The sequence below is a fragment of the Spinacia oleracea genome, chromosome 4 (genome assembly GCF_020520425.1).
Source record: "Spinacia oleracea cultivar Varoflay chromosome 4, BTI_SOV_V1, whole genome shotgun sequence".
NCBI classification, from domain to species: domain Eukaryota; kingdom Viridiplantae; phylum Streptophyta; class Magnoliopsida; order Caryophyllales; family Amaranthaceae; genus Spinacia; species Spinacia oleracea.
The window spans coordinates 12,892,296-12,909,466 of NC_079490.1; the positions used below are offsets into that span (position 1 = coordinate 12,892,296).

The following is a 17,171-nucleotide window of genomic DNA, read 5'->3' on the forward strand; positions in this document are numbered from 1 at the left end:
CTAGCATAGAGCAATTGTGTAAAGCACTGAATTATTGAAGCATTTTTTATATCTGAATCTTAACTATTTCAATAATTCACGAATTGTTTCAATTTCGATATGAATATGAGTTTCTTCTTGTAGAATAGAATTTAGCCATGGATCAATGGTAAAGCACTCAATTACCGAAACATTTTTCATATTAGAAACAAAAACTATTTCAATAATAATTTACAAGCAATAGTTTCAATTTCAATATGAGTGTTACTTTCATTGTGAAGTAGGAGCTAACCATGGATCAATCGCGTGTATCACTCAGTAAGATAAGCAATTTTCATATCAGACTTGCAACTGTTTTAATAATATACGAGCACTCGAGCCGCGTCGTAACTTCGGTATCGGAAACACGAGGAGAATACCAAGAGTAGGTACTAAGTGTACCTCTTCATTGTCAAATACAAGCATATATCATACGAAGTATTACATACTCTGTACACCAGATTTAGTTGAAAAATAAAGCAATATGTGTACTTATGCATTCAAAATTCTCATTAGTGTCAAAATTTCCAAAAGCAATTGATTAAATTCACTAGAAAAACAATAGTTCATCTCCTTAATTTCTAAGAAAGAGAACATTCTATTCTTATGCTATTTCTAGCTATAAAAAAACTGACTAAAAATAATTAAATAAAATTAGCAGTAAATGAAGCAAAATTATTAGGGGAAAGAAAAAGAAAAAACTGAAGTGGCAATAATTCATTCTAACTGGACCTTTACAGTTTCAAAAACAAAGAAAGGATGTTATACAGATTCCCAAAACTGATAAAAGACGGTGATCACTGATCAGTTGGTTTTCTTCTGGGCCTTGTCTGTTGCTTCAATGGCCCCGGAAGACTGACCCTCGTCCTTCTTTGTTCCTTCAATGGCCTCGGAAGACTGACTGTCGTCCTCACCGCCAAAACCAAACTCATTCACCCGCTTTTTGTCAACTGGGTATTTCCATCTTTGATAAACATATATCAAAAATATGATATCTGCAAAAATCAAAGCAAGTTAAAATCAACCATAAACACAAACAAAATCACAACCATCATCTCCAATGCTGTAATGCTACTACTCCCTCTAACTCGATTTCATTGCTAAGGTTCAGAAAAACAAACAAAATTATAATAGTTTGAACAAATCTTGTAGAAAGTTAAAAGGGGAAGTGGAAGTTTTAATCCTATCTTGAAACAGTAGCCATGTAAACATTTTCCAGCTTGCAAACAGGTTGTAGAACATTTTTCTGGCCTTTAAAATCAGGAAGTGTGTATTGCATAAATGATAAAGAATTCAAGAATCCCAAACTTTGTTTCAAGGGGGTGTAACTTAAATAATCAAGCACAATGAAGATGCTGAGAAATGTTAAATTAGTCTTACCATCACGGAAAACTGAAAGCCGGTGAAGTGTGGGCATCTTGATTACAAAGGCAAAGAGATCGTCAATAATGGTGTTCAAAAACTTGTATGTCATTTGACGCCAGGGCATGTGAGCCACAGACTGCAGCTTGTAGTTTATAAATAGCTGGGGACACATCATAATGAAACCTACAACGAAGGGAGCAAATCAATAAAGTAAGAGAACCATAATAAACAAGTGTGCCCAAATTAATTATACAAAGGCATATTACACAAACTAATACTACAATACTACACCGTAGTATACTACGTACTTGACTGCAAGGAACAAGAAACAGCTTGCTCAATGATGATAAAAAATATATACGAAGTATAATATAACATTGTCTAACACTATCTCATGAGCCAAACAGGGCAAACACTACAAGTTTCCCAAAAGAAACATTAAATTCGCCCCATATTTGGTAGACTATATATATACTATACCCAGCTAGTCATGTAGCATAAACCACCCAACAATATCATGCAAGAAACATATAAATAGGAAAGTTCAAATCCATAATCAAAGCTATATCAGGGAATACTTGATGGACTAGTTAGAAACCGCCAACTCAAAAGAAAAATTCTATGAAATAGAGATAATTTCTCAACCACACTTTTAAGAGCCTTTTGCCAATCATAAATTTCTAAGCCTCGATAATAATGAGATGAAAAAATGTTACTGAAATACAAAATGACAAGAAGAGAAGCTTAAATCTGCAGTAGTTATATCAGAATTCCATATTTAGGATACGTAATAAAATCAAAAGGAGAACACTTACCAAACATGTATACACACTGTGTCATCGAAGAAAGAATCCACGAGTACCAACTCTTGTGGCGTTCATACTTCAAGGAGTAAATAGAGGAGCACACAACAAGGAAAAACAGTAGATATGACAGATATTTCATTGCTATGTCATCGTACTCCTTTGTCTTGTTCATCTTATAAGAATCACGATCTTTAAACCTTAGTAAAGGAATCTTGCCAGATCTGTCCACCTGGAAAAAGACATACAGAAATTGTGAACCGGTTACGTTGATACGAGTCAAAATTTCCACTCAACAGTCTACACGACTTCACATTCAGATTAACAAATTGTTCTACATCAACCATGTGCAAACAACCTTATTTTCTCCTTCCATTCATTTTTTCCCAATTACATAAACAATGAAAAATTATCCCAATCAGTAGAGAAGATAAATACATAAGGGAAAAACAGCATCACAAACTCATAAGGCTTTGTTACATAGAAAAGATATATCAGAACATAGAAAGATGGAGACAAGTAAGCCAAACAGACAAGTGTATGCTTTACTTATAGGATTTGTGGCCATGATGTGTCCATCTCTGACTGGGTTTTAGTTTTGAACATGAATAACATTGACAAAAACCAAACCGTGACCTTAAATTCTATCCATAAGGCAAAGACATCTATTAGACTTCTCAACTTCTAAATACAATAAATCAATTACATTTATATGTCAGATGACTCGTGCTCTTTCCTCTACTACTTCACGGAAATTGAAGGTTCTCAATATTTTCACTCGAGCAGCCAGCAAAATATCATAAAGCTAGCATCCATTGTCTGTCTTCTCATAATCCACCCTTAGTCTTTGTCTTGAGTTTTATTCATATACATAAATACATACATAGAGTCATAGAGCACCTGTCACTTGCGCCTCTTTTGTTTTAAAAGATTTGTATGCCTACCTATCCTCTTGCAAGCAGTCATCAACTAAATCTTCTACTCCCTCCGTCCCTTTTTATTCTTTACGTTTGGTATCATGCACGCGATTTAACAAATAATTAATGTGGATAAAGATTCTCTTTTTGTTTGACTTAAACCATGCATATTACATTTATAAATAATATTTTCACTTTTATCAAAAAATTGACATTGAAAAAATGAGAAAGATTTAATTTTGGGAAAGTGTGAAAGATTTAATGGTTAAAATGGCCCAATGAATTTGATTGGTTGAAATAATCATCTGACACAATTTTTGATACTCCGTAGAATATTAGGGACTTTTATGATACAATATAAAAGGAAAGATTCTAAGTGTAAAGATTAAAATGGGACACTAGAAACGGAAAACGAAAGAATAAATTGGGACGGAGGGAGTAGTTGACAAAGGAACCATTTTAACTAAAGCAATCTCTGGCCAACATCAAGTCAATCAGTTCTCACAATCCCTAGAAGAGAGATGCAGATCTATCCTACCTAGTGTTCAATCAAGGCGGTCCATTACATATGTCTTCTCTTTAAGCATAACAAAAGAAACTAGGCATCAACGTAAGACTTCCAAGTTCTTTTAGTCTATATATAATTGTGACACTATCAAAAATATTAGTTAAACAAGGAATATGTCACATGTCAGCAGGAACATCTGATGGGAAGGGCAAACAGAGGATACTTCCCTCCGGATTTAGCATGTATGTCAAGGATTTCAAATATCCAGTCTAATACGTAACAAGAGCTCTCGAACAAACAAAATCGGGCCCACCGTGGTATTATAAACATAAATCATACCTCAATGTGCATCGCTTTCCCTATTTTCCAAAACTCGATGCAGCAACCAACTCCAGAACTTGCAAGAATCATCCATGAAGTGTCATTATCCAGGAGATAGAGGAACACAATCAGCTGAGAGATAAAACTAACAACAACCGACTTGGCTGATAAACCCTCCATTGACTTGTTCTTGTTCCAGAATTGAATATCTGATGTGATGTGTCAAGTACAAATACAGTCAGCTAGCCCTAATTGCAAAATAGGATAAATTGAACAGAAATAATTTCCACCTGCACAACAAAAAACTGTAACTCACCATTTTTGAAGGCCAAAAAGTCAAATAAAGAATGGAAAAGTGAGACCGTCATTGTGATTACAAGAAGGTAAGGATTCCCTTCCAAGAACACCCTCTGCAAAGAACATCAAACAAGTACACTGCGATGAGACACAACACCAAGATGCAGTCATAGACAACAGGAATCATAATAAGCTGATGAATGAAAATACACTCTATATGATTGTCAAACAGATTACTATTACGTGGTAATGTGGTATAATAACACTGAGGAGCAATCAACTTTTAAGTGGGAATTATAATCAACATAAAGAAGAAGACGTAATCAAGGACCCCTCCCTTCTGTAATCCATCATTTACAAGAGCATAATCCACTGGAAAACAAGAGACTGGGTAAACTAAAGAACATAATTGCAGAAATGGAGACATAGCGTAGTTAATTGATTTTAAAACAGACCTTAAGCTCATCAGCCTCGCCTTCAAGCATACTTCCATAAGAGCGATGAACCTGGAAGGACTCTTCGATCTGCAGGAACAGCTGCCACTTGGTCATACTCATAGGGGCTACCTCCAAATGCAACGGAACTTCAGTCACCGTCTCATTTAACGGTATCAACTTATCTTTAAGTAGCCAAAACTCATTGAAGAATACGGTTGGGAAATAATTCCCTGTTTTGGGCTCAACATTCAGATCTGTGCCACAAGGTCAAGGAACTCAGATAGTAAACCACAAAATCAGCACTCACCAGATGATTCAGAATTATTCTCAAAATTACTTCAACTCATATAGTGCATCAATTACGCAATCATAATTGCAAACCTCCTACTGGATTTTGCAATCTCTAGAGGGCAGATCAGTTGTGTGACAATGGAGACGACTTGAACACATAAAATCGTGGATGTACAAGAGGAAAAGTTATGGCCATTGGAAAACTGAAACTCAGTACATACGAACTGCCTAAACATACTCTGTAATCTGTACTACACATTTGAGGAAAATTAACATCACGTTTGGGGTGAACCCTGATGTTCCAATCAAAATTACTAGAATCTTTAACGGAACAAGGATATACATACATTCACATGTACACCAAAATGTCCGAAAGGTTTACAGTTAGGCAATAAACATTTCATCGGTAGTGCCTCCTCTCCAATTCAAATAACAAAACATCATATCTGATTCTCTAGAAACGTGATAACTTAAACTAAGAGCTAGCTTTGTTCAACGGCATCATCCCACACAAAACTTTGAGCTAAAATTTGGTTACTGACAAAAAATAGTCTAGTGGGGTCCATGGAATCACTAGAACCTGTCCCTCCAACTTTTCCGGGACGATAAAAAAGACCAAGGGGTGTCAGCCATTTTTCTATTGACAAAAGACAAAAACAAAGATATCCTTAAGCATGGAATGATTATGATGAAGTCTGCATGGCTTCAATTAACCAAACTATCATTCAAATTAATTTATGACACAGCTGTGTCCTTAAAGCCATCCATTCCCTCCCTTCCATACAGAACACGAATTCCTAAAGGAAAAACACTTCCAAACATTAATACCATTCCTACCACCTTCGCTGCCAAGCTATCAGCACAGCTTTAACATTGCCAGGTTGAACCAAACAAACCCCAAAATAAAGGTAAATACAAATGCCACCAAGACAATACACGAGGAAAAACAAGAGCCTATAAGAGGTAATCCAGTGATCAGTGATACAGCCAAATCCTTTCCAGCACATGAACCAACGGAATGGTGCTCACTTCTGATTTTGAACATTCTATATAAATTTTCTAAGATGCTAAAGCCAAAGAGTCTAACAGCTAAGTTTTGGGGCATTTATTTAGTCAAGTTTTGGGGCATTTGTTTAAATCAATATCAGAGGAATTATATCATAAGGAAATGAAGATCAAAGGATACGAGGAACAACATTTGCAGGAACAGCACTTGCAGCATACCTGTGAAAACAAAACAGAGAGAGAAATGAATAAACAATAATGGTTGGTTTCAAAGTTCTAAATAATTTTATAATAGAAGAGTATTACAGATTATTTTAGTTTCTCGAGCCCAGACATTGTAACTGAAATAATCTAGCATGTGAGTTCAACGCATATGGCATAGGATCTACCAAGAATAACAGAAGTAGAAAAAACAAATTCTAGATTACCACATTAAAATCAAGAGTCATGACAGCCAAAATACGGAGTCACAAAACACAGTACACAAACACATCTTTTTATTAAAAATATTGGCTCAATGTCTCTCAGCATCCATTAAAAAGCGGCACACTGCTTGAACTTTTATGAGAATCAGTACCAAACCTCACTGCTTGGAGACTGAGGCTACCAAAAGTTAGACTGATTATGGTATCCCATGCCAAAAATGGAACATAGACAATAAAATGAAAAGGCAACCTCAACAATACAGCATTATAATGGATATAAATGAAGTAACTCACCTAGTGAAATCATCTACCAAATTGATTGTCATGTTGGGTTTCCAGTAAGAAATCCATTCAGCGGGACCTTCATCTATAGGATCTGCCTGTGGATCTTCTTCAACCTGATTCCATCAGCAAAAACTTCATGAGATTTTCTTTTTCACTTATGAAAGGGTCGTACAATAAAGACAAGTGGCAATCTGAAACTAACAGCAGGAGAATTTTTGATGTCCGACGAACATTCCTCAGATGAATTGAATGTGAAGCATTAAGATCACCACACTATATAGTTACCCTGACCCCGAGACGGAGAACGCAGATCTATGCAGCCTTCCCATACGATCGCAAAGAGGCCCTATCCCCTAGACCTCTGAATCAAAAGAGACAAGGCATCTGACTTGCTCCCATTTTAAAGAAAATTAGTATTGCGGATTAATGTGATGTTATTTGGTCCTATGCAGGGAATTAGACATCCCAAGAAATGCATGCTAGAAAATCAACCAATTCCCATTAAGCTACTACCCCCCTCTGCCAGAAGTAAAGCTTTAAAAAAAATGTACTTCCTGTATTTTTTCCATCACGCAACTGTCCAATGTTCTATTCCCTAGAAGTTATACTTCCTATTTTTATCTTGTCAACCAAATGACCCCTTAGTCTTTACAATCTCAAATGGAAAATTTTCACAGCAGACACTCTTTCAGCTGTGTCAAGAATGAACAGAAGTTTACACAGTTATCAAACAATAAGGATAACCTAATAATTTTTAATGCATACTTCAGTCTGCGCCTCTGCGGATATGTCATTTCACGCATACGGAAAATTGAAGTATGACAGAACTTCTTGTAACAAATTTCTTAATCTTTAAGTTACTCGGCTAAAAGTTGTTCAGAGAGCAGGCACGGAGATCCTTGAAACCTCCCTTTGTATCTAAAATCTACGCCATTTTTAGTTGAAGGTAGTTGGATAACTAAAATTCAACAGAGTACCAGCAGGAAACCAGTGAGGTATATCTGATACTTGGTAAACATGAATTTTGTGCCATGCTTTATGCACATCAAACACGTAGAACTTGTTTGTGCTCCTTGGGACATAGATCAGATAAAGAAAAGAAGTGGCCATACAGATAGTCATACGCACCTTTGACGTTGTTTTGTCCTCAGAGGAACTTTTGGTGTCTCCCAAAAGGGATTTCCTTTTGTCAACTTTAGACTTGGGCAAGAATGTCACAACAGCTGTAGTTCAACAAATCATTATTCGTTAACAATACACTTTGTTAGAACAGTTTATCCGATAGAAGTGGGTGAGCTTACGCTTGGTTCTACCAAAGGCAGCCAAAGGCTGGTATTCTGGATTATTTGGATCCGGTGAATATCCGGATCGAGCAAAGAATACATGTGCATAAAGAGTCCCATTATGCTTTAAATCCTGGAGATAGAAATCAATACCGAGCAACAGTTAGCAACAGAACGTCAGAACCTATTTACAGCTAAGAGCATGAAAAGCATTCACAAAAGTTCTAAATTATTAAAATGATGCTAATCGATAGCACATTATAACGATATAATATTTTAAAAAATCACCTCAGAAGGGTGATATTTTAAGGATATGGCCCTGGTGCTCTCGGGTTTCCATACTGCATAAGGGATGTTAGTCTCATGCCACACAAGCGCTTGTTCGTTCCCGAAATCTCTGAATTTGTCATGTTCAGAAAGATAAAACCACATATCCTATAAAAACAAAGATCAATTTGTCATGCTCATAGAGATATAACTACATATTCTAAAACACAAAGATCAACTGGAAGAAAAGAAAAGCAATCAGAAAATCGATTCTCTTTGATTGCCGAACTCGATGAATTGGTCTTAAATAAAGGAAGCTAATAACAGGTTGAACAAGAACAATATATTGGAAACAATTGATGCTCAGTAACACAACCAGCTACCACAATCAACACTCTTTTTCTTTTGACGGCACAATTACTACTCTTGTCATATCTCATATGCTTAAAATTTAAAGACGTTCCTTAAACAATGGCATATTGGTTTATTTTCTGTACAAAGAATGAGACTCACTGACCACCATGCTGTAGAAAGCTATAAAATCCCAAACAACCCAAGTTCTAGAAGTGCTCAGCCTCGTGTATCCGAACCAATTATACGAGAGATGGTCCTAAAGATTAACCATCAATTTAAAAAAAAGAAACCAACTTTTCAGAGACAAAACTTCTGGACAGACGATAAAATCCTACAAACAGCATATTACCATACCCTTTGATGTAATTAGAAACCCTGTGAGCTCGCTAGCTGCGTAAAGCATTAAACTAATCATGTTCATCAAATATCCATGGAGAAACCACCTCTATAAAAGGTTAATTAGCAAGTTGGCCTTTAAACCCCAATTAAACTCCTTCCATCCAACATAATTCATTCTTATAAACTGCGAAATCTTACACTTCAAATAAGAAACCCAGATGCATAATCATACGTACAAAAAAACAACAAATAAAAAAAATAAACGAATAAAACACAATTATTTTAAATCCAATAGAACATAATCAGATTAACCAAACCAATCAACGGAGCTAAATACCCCAGTTGATTATAAACCCGAAAACCCGTATCAGAAAAACACAAAAATCAAACAAATTAACAATTATAAAACTAAATCACCCTCCTAAATCGCATAATTATTAAAATCAGATCGAATCACAAGAATGACGACAATATCCAAAAAAAAATCAAATTCATACCAGAGGTTCTCCCTTCTGGAAGAGATTGTTCATAAGAAGAGCAGGGTCAGCGGTTTTTTTAGGGGAAAAGAAGAACTTGGACGCGAAATACCAAAAAACTGCCATTCTAATAACTCCGGAGATCGATTGGCCAAAACCTTGGCGTTGTTGCGGTTGCTGCACTCCGCCTCCACCGCCTTCTGCGATTGCCGGCGGCGCCATGATTAGGTGGTTTTCCTCTCCTCGAACTATCTCCGATGAATTAAAGTGAGGAAGGATTGATTCTCTCACGCTCTCACCACGTCTGAGGGAGAGAGAGTTGTGAGAGTGGAAGAAGTGGGAGATATTTTTATGTTTATATAAGATATTTATATTTTCATAGCTTAATTAATTGTTTGTTAATAGTTTGATTAGGAGAGGGAAAATATGTTTGGGAGTATGATTAGGATTTGTCCTTGGGTGAAGATATTGAGATTAGGTTATGTTTAATTAATCTTGCATAAAAGTATTATTCTATTGCACAACTTACTCAAATTTGAAAAGCATTGTGGTTTTTGTTTTGGCTTACTTTGTTGACATGTGTATGAGCAACAATAGCATTAGACTAAATTGGTCCAAGTCGGAGAAAAAGAGAATGGAACGGCTTGTGTGTTATGCTTGGTTCACAGATTTTTACAGAAAAATACGATTATACACGAGATGACATGGCAGTCCAAACACATCATGTTTAATGAAAATTGTCTTAGACATGTGGGTGTGAAACTGTATGATTAATTGACATGTTTTATCGGGGTTGGAGTAAAGCGTAGAAGAGCTAAAATGAAGTTGTATAAACCTTGCGGGATAATTTTTTTATGGAGACTAGATGAAAACTGAAAAACGTTATTCAAATTGTCTCGATATTCTGGAACATGATTGAGACACTTCTCTCAATCGGGACCAAATTAAATTAGCAAAATCCGGTGATTTTTGTTTTTGCTTGTAACAACTACCATTATAATGGTCATTTAATGAGCATTATTCCTGATGTTATGAGCAATACTGAAATGTATTTTCATCTTGATTGTGGATTTTACAAACCGTTCACCTTATTATTGTTCTCTCCATTTAAAGAAAGCTTTAAAGATTCATTATGTTTGTAGTTGTTACCCCTTTACTCCCTAACATAGTACCCTCGAATTAGCATGAGAATATTGGCTAAATTTAGTGGCAGATGCAGTTTGTAACAAGTTGGCCATGTGACCCCGATTGAAAAAGAAATTGATCTATTATTTTTAGTTAAATTATCTTTCATTGTTTTAAAAATGCTCAATTTTGGTCAATAAAGCATCAACCCTTATAAATAATGAACGATTACACATAATTTATGGATTCGTCACTATGTAAATATGACATATTCGAGTGTAGACATTCATAATCTTATTTATTTAGTCTATCTTTTCTTGTAGGCCATCGATTTAGTATATCAAAATCTAATTCGCGATCTATCAACTATTATATATTTATACTACGGAGTATAAAATTAGGTATTCATGCATCATTTTTTTTAGAGTAACTTAAATAAATTGTTATTTCTTTGGATCATTTAAGTCAACCAAAAAAAAACGTCAACAATAACAAATTTTTATTTTTTCCCTAAAAAAATGTCAACCAAAAATCAAATTGTTTTGGATTGTCATTTTCTAGCTTGAAATCAAAGTGACACGACCTGTAAAATACTCTAACCTTGGGGTTTCAAATAACAGGTCATCCGTTTCTATATTGAAGTGGTTAGTACTTTGATATAGTCGGTTTTAACACATAAACTCAACCCACTTGCACAAACTTGTCTTGATTGATTAGAGCATCTCCAATGGTTGTAGCTAGGAACTAGCTTGAAATTTATAAAAGTTTAAAGCTAATAGCTAAACCATTGGAGTGAAAATAACAAATTAGCTTTGCCAAGCAAATTAGCTTAAACAAGCTAATTTGCTTGACAACTAGCTCTCAAAATTGCCAAATAATTAATTGACAAGTGGACAAGTGGAATAAATTTAAATAACAAGCTAGTTGCTAGCCATTGGGGCACAAATTAGCTAGACAATAAAATAGCTTGAAATCTTATGTGGCATAATAAGCTAATTGTCAAATTAGCTTACCATTGTGGATGCTCTTAGTTTTACACTTAAATTTGTTATTTTGTGGATGTCATTTATACATATATGCATTTATTTAGTCTTTTAAGTATCCTTTATTTCCCCCTTTAAACAAAAACCATACTGTACTCCCTAAATTTTATTCAATTCCGCTTGCATGGACCCGGTCCACCATTAAGGTTACCATGGATCAGGGTAATTAGGTAATTTGCAGCGCTGAACCGTTTGAAATCACGTGTTCCAAAATAACAGAATGCGCGAAACCCTAAAATTGAAATCTCTCTCCTCCAACAGCAGCTTCTCTCTCTTACAGCAGCTTCTCTCTCCTCCAACAGCTTCTCTCTCTTCGAGCTTCAACAATGGAGGACGATTTAATCGATTTGAATATCGATTTAAATCGCGCAATAGAAGAAAAATTGTATAATTATGACGGTAATATTCGAATCCTAATAACTAACTACGAAGAAAATTATAGTAACTTTCATACTCATTGAGTAATTATTATTATTTTAGAAAACTTAGAGAATCATAGAGAAGTATATGATGTTGAAGATGAAGATGAAGGCACATCTCAGCAAGTTATGGTTGCAAATCAATGTATTGAAGAAGGTATGATATAGTATCTTTTAATATATATATAGTAACTGTTATATTGATATAGTTAACATATTATAATTGCAGTAGTGTAACTAACATAGAAAGAGGAATTATATTTAACGCAGAGTAACTATAACATACAAAGAGAAACTATGTTTAATGTAGAGTAACTATCTCATATAGACAGGACTTATAGTAACTGTAGAGTAACTATAAACTATGGAGACTAACTATATAAAATGAAGAGTAACTATCACATATAAAGAAGAACTATATACTGTAGAGTAACTATCACATATAAACAAGAGTATATTAAGTGTGAGTAACTATAATATATAAACAGTAACTATATAAAATAAAGAGTAACTATCACATATAATGATAACTATATTTAAAATAAAGTAACTATAATTTATGAATGGTAACTATATTAATTATAGAGTAACTTCACATAACGAAATAATATAAATAAGAAATAACTACATTTAATTTATAGTAACTATAACATATAAAGAATAACTGTATTAACTGTAGAGTAACTATAACAATCAATAGATCCTAAGTAAGTATGTTAAATATAGAGTAACTATTACATGTAAAGAGTAACTATATGAACTGTAGAGTAACTATAACAATCAATAGATCTTAAGTAACAATGTTAAATATAGAGTAACTATAACATATAAAAAGTAACTATATAAAATGCAGAGTAACTATCACATATAAAGAAGAACTATATACTGTAGAGTAACTATAACTTATAAAAAGGAGTTATAGTAACTATAATATATAAACATTAACTGTATAAAATGAAGAGTAACTATCCCATATAATGATAACTATATTTATAATAAAGTAACTATAATTTATGAAAGGTAACTATATTAATTATAGAGTAACTTCACATAACGAAATAATCTATATAAGCAATAAACTACATTTAACTTATAGTAACTATAACATATAAAGAATAACTATATTAACTGTAGAGTAACTATAACAATCAATAGATCCTAAGTAAGTATGTTAAATATAGATTAACTATTACATGTAAAGAGTAACTATATGAACTGTAGAGTAACTATAACAATCAATAGATCTTAAGTAACAATGTTAAATATAGAGTAACTATAACATATAAAAAGTAACTATATAAAATGAAGAGTAACTATCACATATAAAGAAGAACTATATACTGTAGAGTAACTATAACATATAAAAAGGAGTTATATTAACTGTGAGTAACTATAATATATAAACAGTAACTGTATAAAATGAAGAGTAACTATCCCATATAATGATAACTGTATTTATAATAAAGTAACTATAATTTATGAAAGGTAACTATATTAATTATAGAGTAACTTCACATAACGAAATAATCTATATAAGCAATAAACTACATTTAACTTATAGTAACTATAACATATAAAGAATAACTATATTAACTGTAGAGTAACTATAACAATCAATAGATCCTAAGTAACTATGTTAATTATATAGTAACTATAAAATATAACGAGTAACTATATAAATATTAAGAGTAACTATCACATTTAATGATAACTATATTTGTATTTGTACAGGTTCAATAATACATTCAATTGATACAAACCACAACATCTTTGAAAATCCAAATAATGAGCAGGAAGAAAACATTGATAAAGAATTAGATGGCAGTTTAATTGGAGAAGCAAGGAAAACAACCGATGAGATTTATGATCTATATTGCAAACATGCTGCTATTATTGGTTTTAGTGTACGAAAAGGGAAGAATAGATATAAAGAAGGAACCACAATTGTTAATGGAAAATACTTCTACTGCTCTGCTGCTGGAATAAGAGACCCTCCTAAAAACAAAGAACTCAAAAATGAAGATGATCAATCAGATGCAAAAAAGAAAGAAAGGAGAAAGAGGGTTATGATAACAAGAACAAAATGTGAAGCTCAAATATTTGCAAAGAAGAATGAAAATGGAGATTTTGAAATAGAAAAGCATGTAGTGGTACATAATCACCCATTGACAAGAGAAATAAGTAATTATCTCCACCGATCGGAACGACAAATGACAGAACCTAAAAAAGAAGCTATTGAGGCAATGTCAGAATGTGGTCTAAGACCAATGGAGTCTTATAGGTATATGTCAACAGAAACTGGCGGAGACGACTGTGTAGGTCATACGATGATTGATCATCTAAACTACTGCTACAAGTTAAAAATGAAGCAAATTGATGGCAAGGATTCACAAACACTAGTGAACAAACTGTATGACATACAATCAATAGATCCCGAGTTCTTTTTCAGAGTAAGACTCAATGCTGAAGGAAAAGTTGAGTGCCTATTTTGGAGGGATTCTATGATGAGAGAAGATTACAAAATATATGGAGATGTTCTAGTTTTTGATACTACATTCAGAACCAATAAGTACAATCTCATATGTGCTCCATTTGTTGGTATCAATAACCATTGGAAAAACACAATGTTTGCTTGTGCTTTCATTGGGGATGAAACCACAGAATCTTTCGTTTGGGTGTTTGAAACTTTTCTGAAGGCTATGGGAGGAAAGCACCCTATATCAATTTTCACTGATCAAGATGCAGCTATTGCTGCTGGAATAGAACAGGTACCTCTTCATATATTATAGTTACTATTTTGACAATATAGTAACTTTTTATAAAATATAGTTACTATTTTAACAATATAGTATCTCTTTATAAAATATAGTTACTATTTTGACAATATAGTAACTCTTAATTCAATATAGTTACTATTCTAAAATTATAGTAACACTTTATAAAGTATAGTTACTATTTTGACAATATAGTAACACTTTATAAAGTATAGTTACTATTTTGAAAATATAGAAACTCTTATTAAAATATAGTTAATATTTTGACAATATAGTAATTCTTTATAAAGTATAGTAACTCTTTATAAAATATAGTTACTATTTTGTGGAACTATATATATTCATTATTGTTTTTCAGGTTTTTCCTTCTTCAAGACACAGGTTATGCTTGTGGCACTTGAGTAAAAATGCAAACAGTAGGTTTGGTTTATTGAAGTCTGATAAAAACTTCAAAAACGCATTCTACAAGTGTTTAAGTGGGTGTATAACACCAAATGATTTTGAAGAAACTTGGAAATCTATGATCAACACTTTTAAGCTGGAAAAAGATGACTGGTTCAACAGATTGTATGGTCTTAAAGAAAAATGGTGTACAGCTTTAAGTAAAGATTTTTTTTCTGCCGGTATACTTTCTTCACAAAGAAGTGAAAGTACAAACCATGTTGTTGGTTTTAAAGCAAATAAAAGTACAACATTAACAGAGTTCTATAGTATTTTTCAAGCTACAATAAATCGATGGAGAAAAACCGAAGAAAAAGACGACTTTGACTGTACAAGGGGAATACCAACTTCAGAGCTAAGTATGAGTGCTATATTAAAACAGGCAGCAAATGTATACACGATAACACTTTTTCGTGATTTTGAAGAAGAGTTCAAGCTTTCTGTGGCAAGTAGTACAATGTTCAAGGGAAGTGTAGGAAGAACAGTGTTTTTTGAAGTGTGGATAGAAGGAATAACAGGTAAAAAAACTATAAATCTTTATTTATTATTTAGAGTAGATGTTCTTTTGAATAATATTACATTATATGTAAATAATCTAACAGGATCAAGGCAAGAAGTTCAATACAAAATGGAAGATTCAACCGTCACTTGCACATGCAAAAACTTTGAAGAATCTGGATGGTTGTGCTTCCATTGTTTAAGAATATTGCATATACATTCAATCAATACAATTCCAGATCGTTACATAACAACAAGATGGACTAGATATGCAAAGAAACAGATATGGGAAAGGGTTGATACAATAAAAAGGGAGAAAGGTGAAATCAACAATTTTACTGGTTGGAGATTACATATGATCAGAAGGTAATTTTTTCAATATACATTAGTTCATTTTCATATATTTACAATTACAGTTGATATTTTACTTAACACTTAAACTCTATACCACAGATACTATAACTTAATTTTGAAAGGGCATAAGATAGCAAAGGCCAGAAAATTTATCGAGGAGAAGTTTAAAATGGATAATAAAGCAGTTGATGAAATCATAAAAAAGGAAGAAGAAAGGAAGGCAAAAGAAGAAGCTGCAAAGATAGCAGAACAAGAAAAGGCAAAAGCTGAAGCACAACGAGAAACACAAGACGGGGAATCAACTAATTCTGAAATAACAATTGTGCTTGATCCTGATCGTGCTAATACTAAAGGAAAGAGTAAGAAGAGAATAAAGGGTCAATATGACAATTACAAGCAGCCATCAAAGAAAGGAAAAAAGAAACACAAAGAATTTGGATCCAAGACACCCAATATTCAATTATTTACACCTAAAGAACAACTATTTTAGTGATGTTCTTGTTTTATTATCATATACAGTTACTTCAACATTTTTAAACAAATTTATTGAGTGTTTATACTATAGTTCTCCTTTACAATACATAGTTACTATACATTCAGTATAGTAACTCTTTATAAACACACAATTTTTATTTATAGTAACTCGTTATAAAATAGTTACTATTTTGACAATATAGTATCTCTTAATACAATATAGTTACTATTCTGAAAATATAGTAACTCTTTATAAAATATAGTTACTATTTTGACAATATAGTAACTCTTAATAAAATATAGTTACTATTCTGATAATATAGTAACTCTTTATAAAATATACTTACTTTTTTTACAATATAGTAACTTTTTATAAAATATAGTTACTATTTAAAAAATATAGTAACTCTTAGAACAATATAGTTACTATTCTAAAAAAATATAGTAACGTTTTTTATGCAATCAAAATGACTTATAGTAACTATAGGTTACTCAAAAATAAAATACCATAAAAAAGAGAGTAATTGTATCTTATTAAAGATAACTATATCTGTAAGATAGTAACTATTTGAATTTATACACAAAATTATTCACTTTTTATATATACCAACTCTTCACATTTAGTGGTCACCCTTCTTTACATATAGTAACT

The 17,171-nt window shown here is 32.8% G+C and overlaps 2 protein-coding genes across 2 annotated transcripts; one reads left to right on the top strand and one right to left on the bottom strand.

Moving 5' to 3' along the window:
- Positions 1 to 505: 505 nt before the first annotated feature.
- Positions 506 to 9,871, bottom strand: LOC110779284 (uncharacterized). The gene is made up of 12 exons (XM_021983814.2): positions 9,413 to 9,871; positions 8,244 to 8,390; positions 7,974 to 8,088; positions 7,801 to 7,895; positions 6,682 to 6,785; positions 6,144 to 6,181; positions 4,685 to 4,920; positions 4,249 to 4,342; positions 3,951 to 4,141; positions 2,199 to 2,418; positions 1,399 to 1,566; positions 506 to 1,013 (listed from the first exon to the last, which is right to left on the bottom strand). Exons 1-12 carry the CDS (start codon positions 9,611 to 9,613, stop codon positions 823 to 825), a joined length of 1,800 nt encoding a protein of 599 aa, XP_021839506.1. The 5' UTR covers positions 9,614 to 9,871; the 3' UTR covers positions 506 to 822.
- A 1,973-nt stretch (positions 9,872 to 11,844) lies between these two features.
- On the top strand, positions 11,845 to 16,640 carry LOC110781393 (protein FAR1-RELATED SEQUENCE 5-like). The gene is made up of 6 exons (XM_056826519.1): positions 11,845 to 11,958; positions 12,040 to 12,135; positions 13,710 to 14,746; positions 15,111 to 15,711; positions 15,796 to 16,057; positions 16,145 to 16,640. Exons 1-6 carry the CDS (start codon positions 11,886 to 11,888, stop codon positions 16,533 to 16,535), a joined length of 2,460 nt encoding a protein of 819 aa, XP_056682497.1. The 5' UTR covers positions 11,845 to 11,885; the 3' UTR covers positions 16,536 to 16,640.
- Positions 16,641 to 17,171: the final 531 nt, after the last annotated feature.